At 47.1% G+C, this 20,913-nt stretch overlaps 1 protein-coding gene across 9 annotated transcripts in view; it reads left to right on the top strand.

The window, feature by feature from the left end:
- The window catches only part of LOC127000410 (adhesion G protein-coupled receptor L2-like), a 107,107-nt gene that overhangs the window by 27,797 nt on the left and 58,397 nt on the right, over positions 1–20,913 (top strand). For all 9 annotated transcript variants that reach the window (XM_050864111.1, XM_050864116.1, XM_050864112.1 and 6 more), the window contains exons 2-4: positions 9,771–9,877; positions 10,208–10,813; positions 12,733–13,356. In XM_050864111.1, coding sequence (XP_050720068.1) covers positions 9,771–9,877; positions 10,208–10,813; positions 12,733–13,356 — 1,337 coding nt within the window. The remainder of the gene's footprint in view (positions 1–9,770; positions 9,878–10,207; positions 10,814–12,732; positions 13,357–20,913) is intronic.

Below are 20,913 nucleotides of genomic sequence, written 5' to 3'. Positions count from 1 at the left end.
AGGCTTTAAAAGGGAAATAAGAATCGGGTCTTTTAAGGGGCGGGAAGAGGCTCCTTAGGGAAGACAAGGGCGCGGAAATACACGTGCTGGACATGACCTGGGCTAAGGATACATGTCACCGCCTCAGGGCAAAGGTTCGACTCCTCCTACTGCCCCTCCTTCTGCTCCTCCTCCTCCTCCTCCTCTTTCTGCTCATCCTCCTTATCCTTCTGCTCCTTCTTCGTCCTTCTCCCTAATTGCATGCACGAGGCAGCTCTCCACCCTCCTCCTCCTCCTCTTCCTCCTCCTCCTCTTCCTCTCCTTCTGCAGTTTCTTCGTCAGGAGTAGCGAGGAAGTGAAGAAGAAAAAAGCAAAAAAAAAAAAATGGAGGATAAATGTTATATGAAGTTAAGTCGATTAGTGAGTCTTTCTCTTTTTTTTTTATTTATCTATCTCTATCTATATATCTATCCATTTTTGTATCCAGTTATCTCTTCCCAGTTCTCATTTTTCTTTTTTTTTATATATTTATGCTCATTTTCTCTCTCTCTCTCTCTCTCTCTTCTCTCTCTCTCTCTCTCTCTCTCTCTCTCTCTCTCTCTCTCTCTCTCTCTCTCTCTCTCTCTCTCTCTCTCTCTCTCTCTCTCTCTCTCTCTCTCTCTCTCTCTCTCTCTCTCTCTCTCTCTCTCTCGCTTCCTCCCCTCTCTCTCTCTCTCTCGAGCACGTTTCCCGAGTGTTTGCAAGCCTCGCTAATGATGGTATGATTGCCCTGTAAGAGGCGCGCCCGTGTGGCCTGCGCCGGGGATCAAGAGGAACAGGCTAAGAGGAGACAAGATCACCTCCTCTTCCTCCTCCTCCTCTTACTCCTCCTCCTCCTCCAACTCTATCTCCTTTTCCTGCTTAGCTGATCTTCTCGTTTTCCCTCTTTCTGCCTCTTCTCCTCCCTCCTATTCTTCCTCTTCCTCCTCTTCTTCCTTCCGTCTCCTCCTCACCTCGTCTTTCTCTCTCCTCCTTGTTCTTCTTATCCTTCTCATCCTCATCCTCCTTCTGCTCTTCTCCATTCCTCCTCTTCCTCCTCCTCTTCTTCGACCTTTCCTCCTCCTCCTCCTCCTCCTCCTCTTATCTTTCCAGGTTCTATCGTTCACGTCTCCTCCTTCTTTTATCCAATTTTTTCATCTCTCTCTCTCTCTCTCTCTCTCTCTCTCTCTCTCTCTCTCTCTCTCTCTCTCTCTCTCTCTCTCTCTCTCTCGTTCATTTTCTAATCTATTTATTTTTCTTTCATTCATCTCATCCTCGCACTTAATTCTGGTCTTTATTAGGGTTTTTTTTCTTTGTTCCTTATTTTCATTATTATTTCTCAGTGTGTTTGTTTGTTTGTATCTTCACTTTATTATTTTTGTCTTTTTTTGTTTGTTTGTTTTTGTTTGTTTTCTTGTCATATTCGTTATCTCCACCTTGTCTCCTTTTTGGCTAATTTTCCGTGATTATCTTTCCTTCTCTGTCTTTTACGTAATTATTCACTTCCTCCATCTCCCACAACATTGTAATCAGTTCCTTCCTCCTCCTCCTCCTCTTCCTCATTATCCTCATCCTCATCCTCGTCTCATCCTGCTCATGCTCCAGTTCCTCCTCTTCTTCCTCTTCTCCTCCTCCTCCTCCTTCTCCACCTAATCATTGCAATCATCTCCACATCACTACCGTCATCATCATCATCATCATCATCATCATCACTTTCGTAATTATAATTCAGGTAAAAACTCTAGATTACCGCCAGGTGTTATAAGAGGCAGGTGAGAATAATCTGAATAATAAGTGTACTCCATTTTCCTTTTAGATTTAATGAAATATAACGTGGGAGAGAATATTGCGGAGGGGGTGGATGAAGGAGGAGAAACTATTTTAGATATCAACGTGTTTTGTGTTTATATATTAATTTTCTACCGTGAGGGTTAAGGTGTGTTTTTTGTCTGCGCTCGTGTGTGTGTGTGTGTGTGTGTGTGTGTGTGTGTGTGTATACCTGTACTTAATGAGATTCGTTAGGAAGACGTTTTTTGCAGGTGTTGTTGCCCGTAAAGTAAGAGGCGGGTAACGTAACGCAGCGCACACAAATACAGCGTGTTTTATTGCGCGGGGGGGAAGAGAGAGAGAGAGAGAGAGAGAGAGAGAGAGAGAGAGAGAGAGAGAGAGAGAGAGAGAGAGAGAGAGAGAGAGAGAGAGAGAGAGAGAGAGAGAGAGAGAGAGAGAGAAAGAAAAACAAAGAAACAGACAGACAAAAGAGGAAAGGAAAGAAAAAAAGAAAGAGAAACAAATGAGAGAAAGAAAGAAGCAGACACACACGGACAGCAAACACACACACACACACACACACACACACACACACACACACACACACGGAACACAGTAAGTTATATAGTGTATTAGAAATATTAGAACACATGAATACTGGAGAGCCATGAGAAAGAGAACAATATTGTGTGTGTGTGTGTGTGTGTGTGTGTGTATGTCCGTTTCTCCTTTGTTTTACGACTGAGCAAGACCATCGGGAAGGAGGGTCTGGATAGCGCCCCGAACACCGCGCAAGACGAATGTGACTCAAAGAACAAATAATCTAGGGCACTAAATTAGAACAGCCCTTAATCAGATACCATAATTAATGAGAGCCACTGCACAGCCTCGCAATTAAACAGTAAACGTAATCTGATTGGCCCAAGATTTAAGCGAAGGTACCAAGCAAGGCCCCAAAAAAAGAAAAGAGAAAAGAGGTCGACAGGAAAACAATTATCCTTGGTTGTGATGAATTAACAGTAGTAGTAGTAGTAGTAGTAGTAGTGGTGGTGGTGGTAGTAGTATAAATAATGGTTACGTGGTTGAAATCAGTTAGTCTAGTCATTAATTCAAGTTTGTAGGTGTAGAATTGTAGCAGTGGTCATGGTCACGGCTGTAAGGATTTGTTATATTCTTGAGAAGGGACTCGAGGTATGGCAATCAAGGCGGAGTGGCAGATTCGTAAGTGGAGTGGAGATGGTTTTCAAAAGCTACACGTATAGAAGTTAGATGATAAAAGGTGGAAGGGGTCTTAGATGGAGTATTAGGGAGTGCGTGTGAAACTTAGACATGTAGTGAGGGTAAGTTGGGGCTAAGTCCATGAAGGATTAGACGAAAGTAAGGAAGGAAGAGGTAGAGGAAGAGGCGAAGGTAAGGTTTAGACTTTAGACGGTAGATCCTAATGTTGAAGAGAATGGAATCACGTGTTTTTGCAAGTTTGTGAGTTCTTAAAAGGAAAAGAAGGTGTACGTTTTGAGATGGAGAAAGAGATTAATGATACAAGGATAGGAGAGAGAGAGAGAGAGAGAGAGAGAGAGAGAGAGAGAGAGAGAGAGAGAGGGAGAGGGATAAAAAGAGAGAGGGAGACCAATTTCAATCAAGTGAGAAAAATTCCGCCGGTGTCTCGGGTACAGAGGAGAGGAATGAGGTCGGGTGGGTTCCAGATCACCTGTTGGACCTAATTTAGCGGGCAGGTGAGGTGCGCTTATTATTTTTCATCCCGTGTATAAACAAGCCGGAGCCGGGCCTATTAAAATTGTAAAAATGCCCAGTTTTTCTATCGCTTTTAATCTCACTGGCGAGAAGGGAGACTAAAAACCTTATAAACAATACGATTAATATCCCATGAGGCGAGATAAGTGGAGGCAGGTGGCGTCGGGGGGGAGGCAGGTCGCAGCGAGTGAGGCAGGTTGTAGTAATTAGATGCAGGTTATATTGTATGGAGGTGGAGGCAGGTTATGTTAAGAGGAGGCGCTTTGTACGACACGGGGCGAGGCAGGCCGCGTCGGGCGAGAACTTGTATAATTGGTGCAGTGGACGGGTTTTCGGTCCACTGGTGTCCTAGATGCTGGGGGTGTCTCGAGGCCTGGGTGGGGTCTTGTTAGCCAACCAGCCAGTCAGCCAGTCAACAGCCATTTAGCTAGTTAGCCAGCAAGTCAACTAACCAGTCAGCTAGTATACACCATGCAGCCAAATCAACCAGCCAGCCAGCTAGTAGACCAACCAGCCGATCACCACTAAGTCAGACAGTTACCTAACCAACCAGTCAGCAAATCAACTGTCATTTAGCTAGCTAGCCAACCAATCAGACAGTCAACAGCCATTTAGCTAGTTAGTCAGCCAGCCAGTCACCCAGTCAGCTAGCCATGCAACCAGTCAGCCAGCCAGTCACACAGTCAGCCAGCCAGTCACACAGTCACCTAGCCAACCAGTCAGCCAGCCAGTCACACAGTCACCTAGCCAACCATTCAGCCAGCCAGTCACACAGTCACCTAGCCAACCATTCAGCCAGCCAGTCACCCAGTCAGCTAGCCAACCAGTCAGGCAACCAGTCAGCCATGTAACCAACCAGCCAGCCAGCCGCAGCGTCGCCCCGGACCGGTCTGTATACGAGGGCGAGCATTCATTAATTAGCGAGTAATCTGGTGGCAGCGGTTATCGGCGCCCTAATGTATGCGGGGCGTCACGTGCGGCCCGGCGAGGGGGTCCGCCTGCCGCTCACCTGTTGAGGCGTGGGTTGCGCCGCGCCCCCCGAGACCCCCAACTCAGGTGAGACGTGCTTGACGGGGACGAAGGAGCGCGACTTGAATGTTCCTCGGCGGTGCTCAGGGAGGCGAGGGTTTGTTTCTTCGGGGGGGGATTCGAACACGTGTATCTCCCCTGCGGTCTTGAGGGACACAGCAACACCTAACCCTTCTCTCTCGCTCTCGCTCTCGCTCTCGTCGAGGCTGGAGAGACAATAAATTAAAGGCTTATCTCCGCGGGTTAATGAATAAAGACAAATGTGCGTGGCAGCGCCGTCTGGTGTGACACAGTTATATCAGCGGCCGCCTTCATACGCCATTCCGATCAGGCTCACCCAAGGGCGCCCTCACCCGTCCCAAGCCCCAATTAAAGGCCGCCCGACCCGCCGCGCAGATCTCGGGATTCTGGATTACAAAGAGTTCAAAGACGGAGATTAATACGCCGCGTCCACGATCGGCCACTTGAGGCGTTGATTGGCAGCCTGATCCCCGCGGCCTAAGGAGGGGCGCCGAGGGGACAACACAGCGCCCTCCTGACCTGTCCTGGCGGGGGCTTAGAGGCGTGTTTACCTTGCCGCCGCCGTGATCAGGTGAGGCGGAGGGAGCTGAGGTGACGCAGGTTTTTTGTCCCGTGTAATTAGCGCAAACTCGGGTGCCTCTGAAGGGCTTGAGGCTCCTGCTCGAGGCGACACGCTGGGGACTGTTTGGGGTCGTAGTTATCGTGTGGGTTTTCCGTTGTCGTCGCCGTTGAGGTATCCATTGACGACCTCTTCCTCCGCCTCACGTCACCTCATAAACGCCGGCCGCTAATTGCCTTGCCAGCGATGCTCACTCTGTACATTAGCCGGGTGATCTGTGTCCCGCCCCGCCATTGTCCTCCTCGGAACTACCTCGATAATGGAACTCAATCTTTGTCTCCTCTCTCTCTCTCGTGTGTGTGTGTGTGTGTGTGTGTGTGTGTGTGTGTGTGTGTGTGTGTGTGTGTGTGGTTATCTAGGTAGCAATTAAAACGACGTGACAAAGTGTTGATGTCAGGCTGCGAGATGTGAAGGAGCTTGCAGGTATCCCCCGTCCCAGGTGTTCCCGTGGTTGTCTCCTCATCTTTATTCCGCCTCGTGTTTATACTGTTCATTTTTATCACTCTCTCTCCCTCTCTCTCTCGCCCTCCAGCTTTGCATCTTAATCTCCTGTCCTTTCCCAGATTGTCGGTGTTTTTTTTCTTATTCCTCCATTCTTAATACATTTTCTCCTCCTTCTACTCCTTCTCTTCTTTTTCCATATATATTGCCTTCCCTCATATTGATTTCCCTCCACATTTTCTCTGTTTTATTTTCCTCCTCTCTCCTCATTGTCGGTATTTTTTTTGTATTCCTCCAGTCTTAATCCAATTTTTCCTCCTTCTCCTCCTCTTCTTCCATATATATTGCCTTCCCTCATTGGTTTTGCTCCACATTTTCTGTTTTATTTTCCTCCTCTCTCCTCATTGTTGATATTTTTTTTCGTATTCCTACATTCTTAATCCAATTCCTCCTCCTCCTTCCCTCCCTCATACTGGTTTTGCTCCACATTTTCTCCCCCTTATTTTCCTCTCCTCACCTTCCCTCCTCCTCCTCCTCCCCAAATCTTGAACCTTCCTGCCCCTCAACTTTACCACTTACCCGCCACCGCCTCCTCCTCCTCCTCATCCTCAACATTCCTCCTCCATATCCCAGCCTCAGCCCCTTCCCAGCAGCGGCAGAGGAGGGGCTGACAGGGGGTAGACGTCGCGGCAGTAAACTCTGGCAGGGTAAGAATCGATGAGCTTCCACAGAGCAGCAAGATAGAATTCCTGGTTGGGTTTCTCTGAGGGAGGGATAGAAGTCTTCACGCCCCGACTCCCCGGTATTGTGTGATCTAAGCGCTTTGATTCCACGAGAGGAGAAGGAGGAGGAGGAGGAGGAGGAGATTGGGACGTATAGATTAGGTTTGATAAAGGTGTATTTTCCTCTTTTCTTTGAGTCTTGGGTGGCGTGTGTGTGTGTGTGTGTGTGTGTGTGTGTGTGTGTGTGTGTGTGTGTGTGTGTGTGTGTGTTGACGTTGGTATTGTGACACGTATCTTTTCCCCGAGCCGCTAGTTAAATAGAACCTTGGAAGGGGATGCAGACAAAGTAAGGGAAAAAAAAACAAGTCAGAAGGTTATCTCCTTCCTGTAGGGGCGTCACTTTTTTCCCCGCCTCGCCGTCACTTTCTTCCTGTGGCGGGGCGAGGGTGGGCGTCGCGGTGGTGTGTGTTTCCGTCAACAAAAACTAATCGGCATAATTGTTGATTGGGCAAACAAGGACCAGGCCGCCGCAGGGACAACCTCACAAGATTCTGCGCCGCGGGGAAGGGAAGGGAGGAATGGTTGGGCTAAAGATTCTGAAGGTGATTGTTGCGAGTTAGGTTTTGAGGAGTTACCCGTTAAAATATTCATCTTGGGTTAGTTTGTTATGGTATGAGACTTTACTATCGTTATTGTAGTAGTAGACGTAGCAGAAGTAGCAGTAGTAGTAGTAGTAGTAATAGTAGTAGTAGTAGTAGAAGAAAGTAGTAGTAGTAGTAGTAGTGTTGTTTCTTGTATTTGTTATTATTTCTGTTGTTGTTATTGTCATCAGTAACAGCAGTGGCAGCAGAACCTTCCCTATTATTATCATTATTGTCATTATCATTGTTATCATCATTATTTCTATTACTTGTCTCCTCGTTCTCATTATCTTCCTTCGTACTGTCATTCCCGTCACCAACCATTACCATTACCATTACCGTCACGCCTTCATTAGCATAGGATAAATAGGCTCACGTTGATATACTCCAACCTTAATTAAGCACCTGTAGACCACGATAGGCAGGTGTGTTTCGCGGGGCGCTCTAAATTGGGTCCGGACAGATAGGAATTAAGGGCATGTTCTGGGCACATTAAGATAGTCCCGGGCATGTTGGGGCGAGCCTGTGAGGGGTCAGGGAAGATAGGGAACGGGCAGCAGGGCGATAGGGGAGGTCACGCCCTCGCCTCTCTGACCTTCCCACGGACGGGGTCATGAATATGTTGATGAGGGAGACTTGACAAATGAATGTGATTACTGGATATAAAATAGCCGACTTGAGCTTTTGTTGACACTGCTCTGAGCTCAGGTGAGTGAGTCTCGTCGATGCTAATGAGGTCTTACGGGCAGGTGAGAGCCGGCAGGTGGGAGTCAACAGAGAGAGGGAAGGAGAGAAAAAAGGAAGAAAGGAGAAAAGACGAGGAGAACGTAGGAGTGATGGCTGTTAGCGGAGTTTGAGAAAAAGAACCAGGAAAGATATGCGCTAATGAAGCATCCATAGAGGGGAGAATAAAGCACCCGATAATGATGGTTTGTTAGCGAGGAGAACGCGAGGGGCGGAGGTGTTGATGTCTTCATAATGTAGAGACGAACACAAGAGTAGCTGCCAACAATGCACCGCTTAAATGAACCGCCGGAGAAGCAAACACGCGATGCAGACCTGACGATAAACAAAAGAAACAAAGGAATTAAAGAAAAGCGACCCAGAATAAACAGAGAGAGAGAAAGAAACAGAGACGAGTAAGCATTGAGATTCCCCCTAAACCAACTAAACCAACAGCCAGAAACATACACAGATGATCAAATAGATTAACAGAGAGAGAGAGAGAGAGAGAGAGAGAGAGAGAGAGAGAGAGAGAGAGAGAGAGAGAGAGAGAGAGAGAGAGAGAGAGAGAGAGAGAGAGAGAGAGACGCGGAGAAACATTGAGATTGTCCCTAAAAAAAAAAAACATCCAGAAATATAAGCAGATGGTCAAATGGGTTACTAAAAACAGGTAAACACGCACGTAGACTATATTAACGAACACGAAAATAGATATAAAGTCTAATTCAAAAGCGAAAGTAGGACACCGCCATACCAAATCAAAGAAAATGGGAATATAATCTAAAACCCCAGACTAAAAGACGTCCTCAAGATCCCACAAGAACCCACTAGAAGAAGAGGGTCAAGGGAGAGAGACCAAGAGAGAGAGAGAGAGGGAAGGGAAGCAGAGGAGAGAGAGAGAGAGGGGGAAAGAGAGGGAAGATAGGGGAGGGTATGAGGTCCATTGAATTTGGAATTTGAGAAGTTTTCGACAAAGGCCTGGCGTCTGGGAAGGGGGGAGAGGGAGCGCCAGAGTGCCAATTTGAGAAGTTATGAGCGAGAAATTCGTGATATGGGAAATTCTTGCCGTAGCTCTTTGTGGTGTGATCAGATTGGTGGTGTGGTAATCAAAGAATGGAGAGAGAGAGAGAGAGAGAGAGAGAGAGAGAGAGAGAGAGAGAGAGAGAGAGAGAGAGAGAGAGAGAGAGAGAGAGAGAGAGAGAGAGAGATGAACAAAAAATAATGAAAAGGAGAAAACAAGGAAAGAAAGGGAATTACAGGAAAGGGAAAAAAGAATGAGTAAAAATATAAAAGAAAAAGAAAATATGACCAGGAGAGAGATAATTGGACACATAGATGGATAAAGATATATATAGAGGCAGATAGATAGACTTATACAGACAGGCAGACATACATACAGACAGACAAACTTAATTAGATGAGAGAAAATGGTACAGCCTGCTCTCTTTTTTTACCACAAGCGAGGAATGCTGTAAAGTTGAAATGACCTCTCACACACACACACACACACACACACACACACACACACACACACACACACGAGCCAGCCAGCCAGCCAGCCAGTTCCTTCTTATCATCTCCCTTCCTTGTCCTCTGCTCCATAAAGCCTGGTTAAGCACATTGCCCGCCTCAGACCGATAGAGTTGCCCGGGCTAATGGAAGGGAGGGAAGGAGGACATTGCTAAAGAGGAATTATGGGTAACGCACCAGCCATGTCACTGCCCTTTGCTCACCCATGCAGAGAGAGAGAGAGAGAGAGAGAGAGAGAGAGAGAGAGAGAGAGAGAGAGAGAGAGAGAGTTATTTTTGGTGTAGTCATGTTCACTATTTTTTTTTTCTCTTGCTTGCCTGATTGTGTGTGTGTGTGTGTGTGTGTGTGTGTGTGTGTGTGTGTGTGTGTGTGTGTGTGTGTGTGTGTGTTTGACCTCAGTGACCTTCAGACTACCGGTCATTAGCACCTTCACGTTTGCACCTTTCTAATTACCTGTTCCACTAAGTTTACCTGTGTCGCTGTTTACCTGTGCCCCCCTCATTAACACGTCCCGTTCTTCCTCCACAGGTGTAGTCAACGGCAAAACTGCAGCGTCGCGGCGTCCACCAGGGGCTTCGGCGACCCGTGCCCAGGTACACTCAAATACCTGGAGGCCCACTTCCAATGCGTACCAGGTGAGTCCTCGTCCACCTCCATCCTTACCTGTCTGGGCAGCTACCTGGCGTCACATGCGAGTACCCGCCATTGATGTGATAGTGGCGAGCAAGGGTCCAGGAAGGGAGGGAAGAGGGATGGGGATGGGAGAGGGAAGGGAGAAGGGGTAAAAGTCTGTTAACTAATGTGGGTGTCTGCTAGTATTTGCATTGAATTAATCAGAGCAATTTAGTGTTATCAGAGCAATGTTTCTGGTTATCTGCCATGAGTTTTGTGGCGTGCCTGCTGGGGCCGCGCTATCTCTTATTATTCCGTGTTCTCCTCGTTATCTCACGTGTTCTGTGCCGCAGTGAACCCGCCCTCACACACGGCCCGGCCCCGCCCGCCCTGGTTCATCGCCACCGTCAGCTCCATCACTGAGGACGACCCACCTCTCCCCTCGCCCCCGGCCAAGGGAGGGGCGGCCGGGGCGGGGGTCGGGACAGGAACAGGCGTCGGGGGTACACAGGCGAACGACGACAGGGACGCAGGTGACAGGGAGATTGGAGGAGGGCGGAAAGAAGGTGCCGCAGATGACGATGATGATAGCTCCCTGAACCTCGAGAACAGAGTGAACGGGACGCCCATCGAGGACCTGCCGCAGACCACGACGTCCACCACCACCACGCTGCGTCCGCCCCCGTGGCTCATCACCAACACGACGAAGAACACCACCACGTCCACCACCACCACGACCACAACGACGACTACCTCCACCACAGCCAAGCCAGCCTCGTCCTCCACCACGACCACCGCCCAGCCGCAAACGAACTTGGAGGCGCCGTCTGGGTCTGGCGGCGCGGCGGGAGAGCATGGCGAGGGCGTGAGTGGCGACGAGGCCTCCACCAGTATAGGCGTCAAGAGTCCTGAGAGCCCCGACAGTGAGCAGTTCCCAACGTCCACAGTCTCCACCACGAGTAAGTTTGAAGTTTGTTAACATATTAGCCGGTATTATAAGACACACTCACTTCTCATATCAACTATTTCTAAAGGTCAAAGAGGGGATCAATCGGGTCCTAATGAGTGTTTCTTTAGGTTCACGGTACAGAGGAAGGGTCAGACTACCACCAGGGTCATAAAACTACTCCTGGAAATGTCCCAAACTCCTATGAAAGCCTTGTCAAATATGTGTCCTTGGACGACGAAATGTTTAGTTATACGGCCCTATAGATTTGTAAAGAACTAAAACCCACTCCCTCACTGACCTTACCACCGCTTTTATCTTGAACCACCTTGACTCGCTCACCACCAAGGAGAGGAAGCGTACACAACGAAACACTAACGAAAGCTATACCAGAACAGAACGCGTAGCAGCTCTGTTATACGTGAGCACTAGAATAAATGACTGACGGACAAACCTACACTAAGACGCCTCACCTTTCCGCCACTCACCTGTTTGCCTCTTATTCACCTGAGTGCAAACCTGTCCCCAAACTTTCTTCTTTTTATTCATTTATTTTTCATGTGATGTCCGATAGCTTTTTCTTGAAGGTTTTATTAGTCATTTAGATTTCCTCAATAATTATACACATTTTTTTTCTAGAGACAGAGGAGCGGAATTTGGTGTTTAGTTTCAATTTCTCTTCTTACAATGAAAACAAATATTGAGTTTCAGGGAGCCAATCCAGTCGTTAGGAATTGTCACAGCGTTTTAAAAATATCACACTATTCTATATCTGTCCCTTTCCTCCCTCTCTTCCTCCTCCTCCTCCTCCTCCTCCTCCTCCCCCTCCAGTTTTACGGTGCCTGCATGTCATGGCGGCATCTGCTATTGACACACCCACGAACACAAACATCTCACTCAATGCTTCTATCCATCTGTGGCAGCTCCCCCTCACCTCCTCCTCCTCCTCCTCCTTCTCCATTCCTTCCCGCAATTCCTGTATCATCAATCTTCCACGCTACCTTTCAATTCGTCCTGTTGTTCTCTCTCTTCCTCGTTCTATCTCCCTTCCCCTCTCTCGCTCTCCTCTCCTCTCTCTCTCCCTCTTCCCTCCAGTGTTAGAATTAGGCCTTTGGGAGACGAGGGCTTTGTCTTTCTCTCTCCAACCATCTTTATTTACCCGCATGTTTCTTCACCTCTTGTTTATCTTTTTCTCTCGCACCTGAATTCCTCCTCCAACTTGCTTTTCCTTTCCTATTCTGTTCTCACCTCTTTGTATTTTTTCCCCTCCCGCGCTGTCGTTTTTCCTGGCTTTCCCGCACACTTCGCCGGCACAAACGCCACTCCTGGGGGCTGTTTGGGCTGGTGTTGGGGGCGGGTATTTTTAGCGAGTGTAAAATAATTGATAAAGGGTTTTTTTTTTTTTTTTTTTTCTTTTTTCTTTTACTTTTTCCTTCCCCCGCCGGCTCGCCCCTCGCCAGGAGTACACATTAGTCGGGGTGTTACGGCGGCCTCGGTGGAGCGCCGATGATTTACGAGTCTGGTGTTGGGAGTGAAGGCGTCCCGGCGGTGTCGTCTGCCGGGGCACAAACGAGGCCTCTGTGCCGCCCACTTTATTGGTTAAGAGGCGCAGGTAGACGGCGGCGGCGCGGGGGGCGGCCTGAAAGACTGGAATGTGAATTATTGAAGTTCTTTTGGAGTCTGGCCATATACTGCCTCCACTCGCCCCCCGCCGGCCGCCAGCAGCCTTGGGTAGCCTCCATTTTAGGTCATCAAGGAAGACAGGTTTCTGATGTTGAAATATCCAGGGCCTGACAGCGCCCCGCCGCAGCCGTGTTTCAGCGTGACAAATGCTGACTGGGTCGGTGGGGCAGGGGCGGGAGGAAGGGGAAGGCTGTGCCCCTAGAGGTTCCCCCACACTATTCCCATACTAATCTGCAAATTCTCTTCCAGCCACGTGGGCACCCCGCGCCGAGGTGCCGTCCACGGGCGGCGGCCCCGTGGGCAGCGAGGCGTCGTGGTGTCCGCCCACATCGGGCCGTGGCCTCACTTGGAACTGGACCCAGGGCGGGGAGACGGCCGTGCAGCCCTGCCCCGGCGGTGCCTCGGGGTGGGCTCGGCGGCCATGTGACTCCCAGGGGTGGGCGGGCGCGGCAGACTTGAGTGAATGCCGCAGTATGTGGCTCTCCACCCTCACCTCGCGGGCCCACACCAACGATGCCGTCCTGGCCGTGGCCCACGACCTGGCCAGCGTCACGGCCTCGCGGGCACTGTACGGCGGCGACGTGACGGCCACGGCGCGGCTTCTTAACAGCCTGGCGCGGCGCATGGCCAATGACGTGATCGACTTCCCGGACGTGGACCAGCGCGAGGCCATGGTGACGGAGCTGGTCAACATCGCCGTGGCCACGGGCTCCAACCTTGTGGGCGGCCAGCAGGCGGCCTGGGCTGACCTTCGGCCGCTGGAGCACCGCGCGGCGGCCACCTCGCTGCTGCTGGGACTGGAGGAGGCGGCGTTCCTTCTGGCCAACAACCTGCACCACGAGAAGACCGTCCGGCACGCCGAGGCCAACATCCGTAAGTGTCATCATCGTCATCACTGTTCTTATTTTCATCATACTTATCTTTCAGGAATAAATATCCCAAGATTTTCGTCCCCCTCCACTGATGCATCATCCTCCCCATCTCGTCCTGCTCCTCTTTATTAGATTTTCTTCTCCCTTATGTATTTATTAAGTTTCATCCTCCATTAAGTCATTCCTCCCATCAGTCATCCATAACACGAGCCCTCCCACGTGATTACTGCCCCTACAACACCCCTCCTCTCTCTCTCTCTCTCTCTCTCTCTCTCTCTCTCTCTCTCTCTCTCGCTCTCGCTCTCGCTCTGGCTCTCTCTCTCTTCATTCAGCACCCGGGGCGGTAATTGCATCAGACTCTCCTATAAAATCCTAAGAGGGAAAAGGCGGTGCTAAGTTAAGTTTGGCGTATGCTCCATTATGTCCGGAGGGAAGAGGAAAAGGAGGAGGAGAAAGTAAAAAATATCAAGAACAGATGAGTGAGAGTAGGTGGAAGATGATAAAGAAAAAATAGTGGAGTAGGAGGAGTAGAAACAGGAGAATTAAATGATGAGAAGGAGAAGGAAAAGGAGGAGGAGGAGGACAGAAATGTGAAGAATTGATAAGTGAGAGAAGGAGGAAGATGATAAAGAAAAAGTAGTGGAGAAGAAAGAGAAGAATAATAGACACAAGAGGATAATTTGAGAAGGAAGAGGAGGAAGAGGAGGAGGATAAGTTTGCCATTCTCTTTGTCTCTCTGAGGAACTTCTTCAATGAGGCTCCTGAGAATTACTGTTTTGCTTTCTTGTTTAATCTTGAAGGAAGTTAGAGGTTAGTTTCTCTCTCTCTCTCTCTCTCTCTCTCTCTCTCTCTCTCTCTCATCTATCCCTCTCTACACGACAAATAATCCTTTTTTCTCCCATCATTTTTCTTTTATTTATTTCTCAAACTCCAAACATCCATTACTAATAAGCTACATCCTTCCTGCTTTCTCTCCCTCCTTCCTCTCTTCCATTAACTCCCTTCCTTCCTTCCTTCCTTAACCACTCGAGTCTCTTTTCCTCCGTTTCTTCCCCTCGCTCGCTCCTCCCTCACCACCTCGGGTCATGTAACAAGGGGAAGCCTGTACTTGTAAACAGAGACTTCTTCGGGTTTTCAAAAATTCATCCTTTTGCGTCTTCTTGTTTAACCTTGCCCACCGCCTTGCCCCTCCTTTCTCTCTCTCTCTCTCTCTCTCTCTCTCTCTCTCTCTCTCTCTCTCTCTCTCTCTCTCTCTCTCTCTCTCTCTCTCTCTCTCTCTCTCTCTCTCTCTCTCTCTCTCTCAAGTAGCTTCCCTAGTGGGTTTTTTTTTTATTACTTTCCCTTGCTCTCCTCCTCCTCCTCCTCCTCCTCCTCCTCCTCCTACTTCTTGTTATCGTCCTCCTCTTCCTCCTCCTCGTTCTCACCCTCTTCGTCATGCTGGTATTTCTTCCTCGTTACTGCGTCTTTTATTTCTCGTTTTCGTATTTTTATCTCTTTTCCTCTTCTTCTTCATTTTGGTCCTACTCCTCCTCCTCCTCCTCCTCCTCCTCCTCTTTCACTTCTTCCTCCTCCTGCTCCTTCCTTTCTTTCACTTTCTTATCCTCTTTCTCCTTCTCTTGCTCATTTTTCTTAACTTTTCATTCTGTTATTCCTCTTCTTTCTTCTCTTTCTCCACATCATCATCATCATCATCATCTAAACGCAAGTCTTTATATAAGCAGGTGTTTCAGTTTTAATAGGCGTGTGTGTGTGTGTGTGTGTCGGTGTTTTAACGGGGCGTCCTGGGGCACCTTCCGCTTCCTGTACGTAGCTAATATTTAACGCACACACCTGTAAATAAAGAAAGACGATGTACCGCGAGGGGCTTAATTCTGCCGCGATGTGTTGTGTTGCGCGGTCAGGGGAAGAGAAGGAAGGATGGAGGGAGTGAGAGGGAGGAAGAGAGCGAGAAAAAGGAAGGATGGAGTGAGTGAGAGGGAGGAAGAGAGGGAGAAAAAGGAAGGATGGAGTGAGTGAGAGGGAGGAAGAGAGCGAGAAAAAGGAAGGATGGAGTGAGTGAGAGGGAGGAAGAGAGCGAGAAAAAGGAAGGATGGAGAGAGTGAGAGGGAGGAAGAGAGGGAGAAAAAGGAAGGATGGAGGGAGTGAGAGGGAGGAAGAGAGGGAGAAAAAGGAAGAATATGAGGAAACAGAAAGAGGAGTGGCGTGTGGCATAGAAGAGAGTTGGAGGAAGGGAAGGGAACAAATATAGGAATGGAAGGAAAATATCAGAGAAGGGAGATTTAGGAAGATAGAAGGAAGAAGGGAAGGAAACAAAGAGGAGTAGGGAATAGGGCAGAGGAGAAGAGAGATGGAGGAAGACAGGGAGACGGAAAGAGGAAAAAGAGGATTGGAAAGTGTGTGGTAGAGAGATGAAGGAAAGGGAGGAGATAGAAAGAGGAATGAAAAAGGTGAGGCAGAGAAGAGAGATGAAGGAAGAGAGGGAAACAGAAAGAGGAATGGGAGGATATTGAAAGAGGAATCATAGTGAAAAAGCATGAGAAAGTAGGAAAGGAAAGAAAAGGACAAAAAAAGAGGTAGAAGAGGAGAGATGGATGCATAAAGAGGAAAAGGGAGACGTGGAATCAGAAGGAGGGAGGAAGAGATGGAGACTGATGATGAGGAGGGAAGGGAGGGAGGATGTGTCATGGGTGAGGGAGTGAAAAAGGGAGACAGAGAAGTGAGGGAGGGAGATATGAGAGGAGGAAGGGAGAGAGGGGATGAGGGAGGGGCGCAAGGGAGAGAGAAAGAGAGAGAGAGAGAGAGGACCCAGGTGTAAGGTGAGGTGAGGCAGGTGGTCGGGCGAGGAGGCAGGTGTCGCTATAGCTGTTGGGTTTTTGTTCACCTCGATTTACCTTGAAGGCGGAAGGGACGCGTGTGTGTGTGGAGGTGGCGGAGGTGGAGGAGGAGGAGGAAAGGGTGAGAGAGAGGGGCGGGGTCGATTGTACACGGGTCTTAAGTCTCATTTCAACACCTTAAATGACGTGTAACCGGAACTGAAGGTGTGTGTCTGCCAAGGTAAGATGGAAAACAACAAAAAAGGAAGAAAAAATGGTAAAAAGATAATGAAATGAAAACTACGAACGGGAAAGGAAAGGAAGGTTGCAGAAAAAGAAGAGACGTTAAGTAATGTTTTCAAGTTGGTGGAGATTTCATGAACTGTAAATGAAATGAAAACAATGTAAAATAAAGGAAGAAAAGATAGAAAAGAAATGAAGTGTACGAACGGAAAAGGTTGAAAAAAGAAGGGTTGAGTAATTTTCCAAGTATAATGTTTGCAAAGATAAAATGAAAAACAAAGAAAAAGATGAAAATGAAAATACGAACGGAAAAGGAAAGTTGATAAAAATAAAAAAAAGAGGCGTTAGGTAATTTTCCAAGTGTGACGATTTCGTGAACCTACCATTATTTTTTTTCTTTTATCTTTATCTTTAGTATATACTTTTACCCTTGAAATTTCTCGCATCGCCACAGAATTCCAGGCTGTCGAAAATTAAAGGTAAAAGAAGGTGTCGGGTAATTCTGAGGCTCCGAGGTAACCGTGTCCTCCTTACGCTCTGAGAGGAAGCATGATTTCCCGTCACTCTTTTTTGCCTCCAAGCGTCAGCTGCAGTTTATTATTGTCAGGGAGGATGAAAACAAGGACAGATCATTGTATTTACGGAGTACAAGACCAAATTATACGTTAGAAGTGTAAAAACGGAAACTAAGGTAGAAATATAGTTACCCTGAACCTGAAAGAGAGAGAGAGAGAGAGAGAGTGGAGGAAAACAGCTTGAATGACTGTTAATGAGATTTTGGGGGTTGTTATTGGGTTTCTCTCTCTCTCTCTCTCTCTCTCTCTCTCTCTCATAACACGCTTTTTTCTCATACTTTCAGACTCTCCTTTTCATTCTTACCTCCTCCTCCTCCTCCTCCTCCTCCTCCTCCCGCACAAGTAACACAAAAACTGGATAACTTTAAGCATATTCATTGCGTTATTTAGTATCACCGTAAAAACACTTTATTCTCGCCAAAGTTTCTTCGTAGTTATAGTGCAAAGTTAGGCGGAATTTGTGGCTCTTTGCTAAGCCTACCTCACCACCTCCTCGCCTCACCACCTCCTCCTCTGGCTCCTCTTCCTCCTCCTCTTCTTCCTTGCTGTCTTCTCTTCATCCTCGTTTCTGCCTTGTCTTCCTCCTCCTTTCCTCTTCCTCATCATAATCTTCACCTTCTCATTGCCTTCTCTTTCTCCTAATCAGCTTCTCCTTCTTATCCTTCTCTTCTCCTCCTCCTCCTCCTCTTACTTTTTTTTTCTTCTCTTCCTTCCCCTCTTCCTCTCTATATGCTCTTCCTCTTCGCTGATTTCTCCTCTAATTCTTCTTCCTTCTCATCTCTTTCTCCTCTTCCTTCACCTATTCCCCCTCCTCTTCCTCCTCGCTGCTTCCTTTTCCTCCAACTCTTCCTCCTCCTCCTCATCTTCCTCCTCCTCTTTCTCCTCTTACCTCACCTTAGTTTTTATTCACCTTACATTCCTTCCCTCCTCCTCTTCCTCTTCCTAGTGCTTCTCCACCTCTTCCCCTTAACCTTCCTCCTCCTCCTCCTCCCCCTCCTGTAGTAAGCGTAGAAGCATTCATCAGGCGCTGGGATAATATATAAAGGAGTTTCTCATTACGCTGCGCTTAATGGAGACTCGCCTGCTGCTGTGTCCCGCTGTGCTCTCTCTCTCCTCTCTCTCTCCTCCTCCTCTTTCTCTTGCTCCTGATCCTTGTTCCGTGTGGCTGTGTTTCTTCCTCTCTCTTCCTTATTCTTTTCTTTGTTATTGTTTCTTATTATGCTTTGTCTCTCTTACTCTCCCTTTGTTCCTTATTTTCTTATTTTTGTTTTCCTGTTCCTTGTTTCGTGTGACTGTGTGTGTGTGTGTGTGTGTGTGTGTGTGTGTGTGTGTGTGTGTGTGTGTGTGTGTGTGTGTGTGTGTGTTCCTTTCTCTTCTCTTTGTTTGGTGTTTGAGTTGTGTTTACCTCTTCTTATTCCGCTTTGTCTTTGTTCCTCAATTTTATCATCGTTAGGGTTTTATTTCATGTTCTTTTTCTTATTTTCCTGTTTGGTGTGACTGTTCTCCTTCCTTCTTCTTCCTTCCTTTCTTTGTTTGTTATTGCCTTGTCTTTGTTTCTCCTCCTTTTTATCATCGTTATCGCCTTATTTCTCATGTTCTTTTTCTTATTTTCCTGTTAGGTGTGACTGTTCTCCTTCCTCCTCCTTTTTCCTTCCTTTCTTTGTTATTGCCTTTTCTTTGTTTCTCCTCCTTTTTATCATTGTTTTCGTCTTATTTCTCATGTTCTTTTTCTTATTTTCCTGTTTGGTGTGACTGTTTTCCTTCCTCCTCCTTCCTTCCTCCTTCCTTTCTATGTTATTGTGGATGTGTTTGTCTCTTCTTATTCCCCTTTGTCTTACTTTTTATTATCATTATTTTATTCTGGTTCTTGGTTTTCTGTCTGTTCCTCTCTTTCTTTCTATCTATCCATCTATCTGTATTTTCATCTATGTCTTGTTAACTAATTCTTTCTTTCTTTCCTTCTTTCTCTCTTTCTGTTGTCATTCTTCTACGCTGTTTTCATATTATTCTTATTTTCTCCTTTTTATATACTTTCTTCCTCCTCCTCTTCCTCTTCCTCCTCTTCCTCCTCCTCCTTTCCCTTATTTGTTGTAGCTTTGTGACTCGTGGGTTATCTTTTTTTTTTTTTAGTTTACGCCACTTTTGTTTGCTCGTCCGTTTTCTTTGGCGCTGTTGCTCTCTATATTATTTTTTTGCTTGTTTGTTTGTTTTTCCCTTTGGCGTTGTCTATTTTCCTGACGGCGTTTTCTGCTTCTCTGTCCATTTCGGTTTCTACGATTTTCATTTGGTTTCTCCTTTCTTTCGCTTACTCCCTTTTTATCTTCCTTTTCTGGCGTTTTCTTTTCTTGTATTTCTGTCTATCTACATTGTTTTTCTGTGTTAGTTTTTTTTTCTCCTTTTCTTCGTTCTCACCTTCTCTTCGTTTATCATATTTTCTTTAGTTCTCCCCAACGTTCGTTCACTCCAGTTTTTCTCTCCTTGTTTTCTTTGACTTGCATTTATTTTATTTTCCCCTTACATAATTCTTTCGCTATTATTTTTTCCTTCGTTGTTTGTGCTCAGATTTTTTTTTATTTTACACTTCACCGCTGGCTCCTCCTCTTTCTTCTTCTTCTTCTTCTTCTTCTTCTTCTTCTTCTTCTTCTTCTTCTTCTTCTTCTTTCAGTATAACCTCGTTCGTCTGTCGTCTGCCTCTTTCCTTTGTTTCCCATTCTCCTTTTTTTTCTCTCTTTTTTCGTGAACTCCTTTTGTCTGTTTTGGTGACGGTGACAAACTGAGGCGGATGTGTCTTGGGCTGAGGGGGGGCAGGGGGACGGGTGGGGACAGGGGGGCGGCAGGGGGAGTGGGGAGGGGGGCAATGTGGCAGGTTAAAGAAGGGAGTTGTGGAGGTGACAGGTTGAGGAGGGAGTGAAGAAGAAATGGAGGAAGAGAAGTGAGGAAGAGATGACAAGAGAGAGAGAGTGTGGTGGAGAGAATGGAAGAGAAGTATAGAAAGGGTCTGAATAAAAGGGAGAGAATGGGTGAAAGACGTAAGGAGGAGGAGGTAAAGAGGAGAAGCTGGAGAGACAGGAACAGAGGAAGAGATTGCAGGAGTAGGTGGGGGAGACACGGGAAGAGAGAAAAGGAGAACGAGACAGATTATAGAAAAGGTCTGAAAGAGAGACATTGGTAAAAAAAAGGGCGAAAGAGGTTAGTATAAGGAGAGACATGTTTAAAAAGTAGAAGGGGAGAGATGCGAACCAGGAAGACAAGAAAAGGATAAATAAAGGAGGGAATGGAGAGAATATAACAAGTGGTCAGAAGGAATGGGAAGAAAGATAGAGGAAAGGGAAGATGAAGGAAGGAAGGAGGGTAGGGGGAGAGAGGGAGACTAGAAAAGGATAAATGAAGAAGGGAATGGAGAAAATGGGAAAAGAAAAGAGATCAGAAGGAAGGAAAAGCAAGATAAAAGAAAATGAAGGGAATAAAAAGGAATGTTAAGATTGGAAAGGAAGTAAGAGATGAGATTAGAAGTATGGGACAGAGGGAAGGAAAGGGAGTGGGTGGAGGAGGGGGAAGGGGAGGAGAAAAGGGACTCAGGAAGAAGAAGGGAGCTGGAGCGTCATTCAACATTCTCTTAACGTTCCTTATCACGGACTGTTTTAAACTTTCTTTTACGAGCTTACGGACAGAAGATAAACCGTGAGAGAGAGAGAGAGAGAGAGACCCAAAAACACACACTATCCCTCATTATAACGAAAATAAAAGAAAATATACCAAAAAAAAGACTTCCTCTTAAATTGGGCGGCAAAAAAAACAAGAGACGGACTTGTTGAGAGAGAGAGAGAGAGAGAGAGAGAGAGAGAGAGAGAGAGAGAGAGAGAGAGAGAGAGAGAGAGACCCAAAAACACCCAATATCCCTCATTATAACGAAAATAAAAGAAAATA

This window comes from Eriocheir sinensis, chromosome 18, assembly GCF_024679095.1.
Source record: "Eriocheir sinensis breed Jianghai 21 chromosome 18, ASM2467909v1, whole genome shotgun sequence".
Lineage (NCBI taxonomy): Eukaryota > Metazoa > Arthropoda > Malacostraca > Decapoda > Varunidae > Eriocheir > Eriocheir sinensis.
The sequence above is the reverse complement of the archived record's forward strand: the minus strand, read 5'-3'. Positions and strand labels throughout refer to the sequence as shown.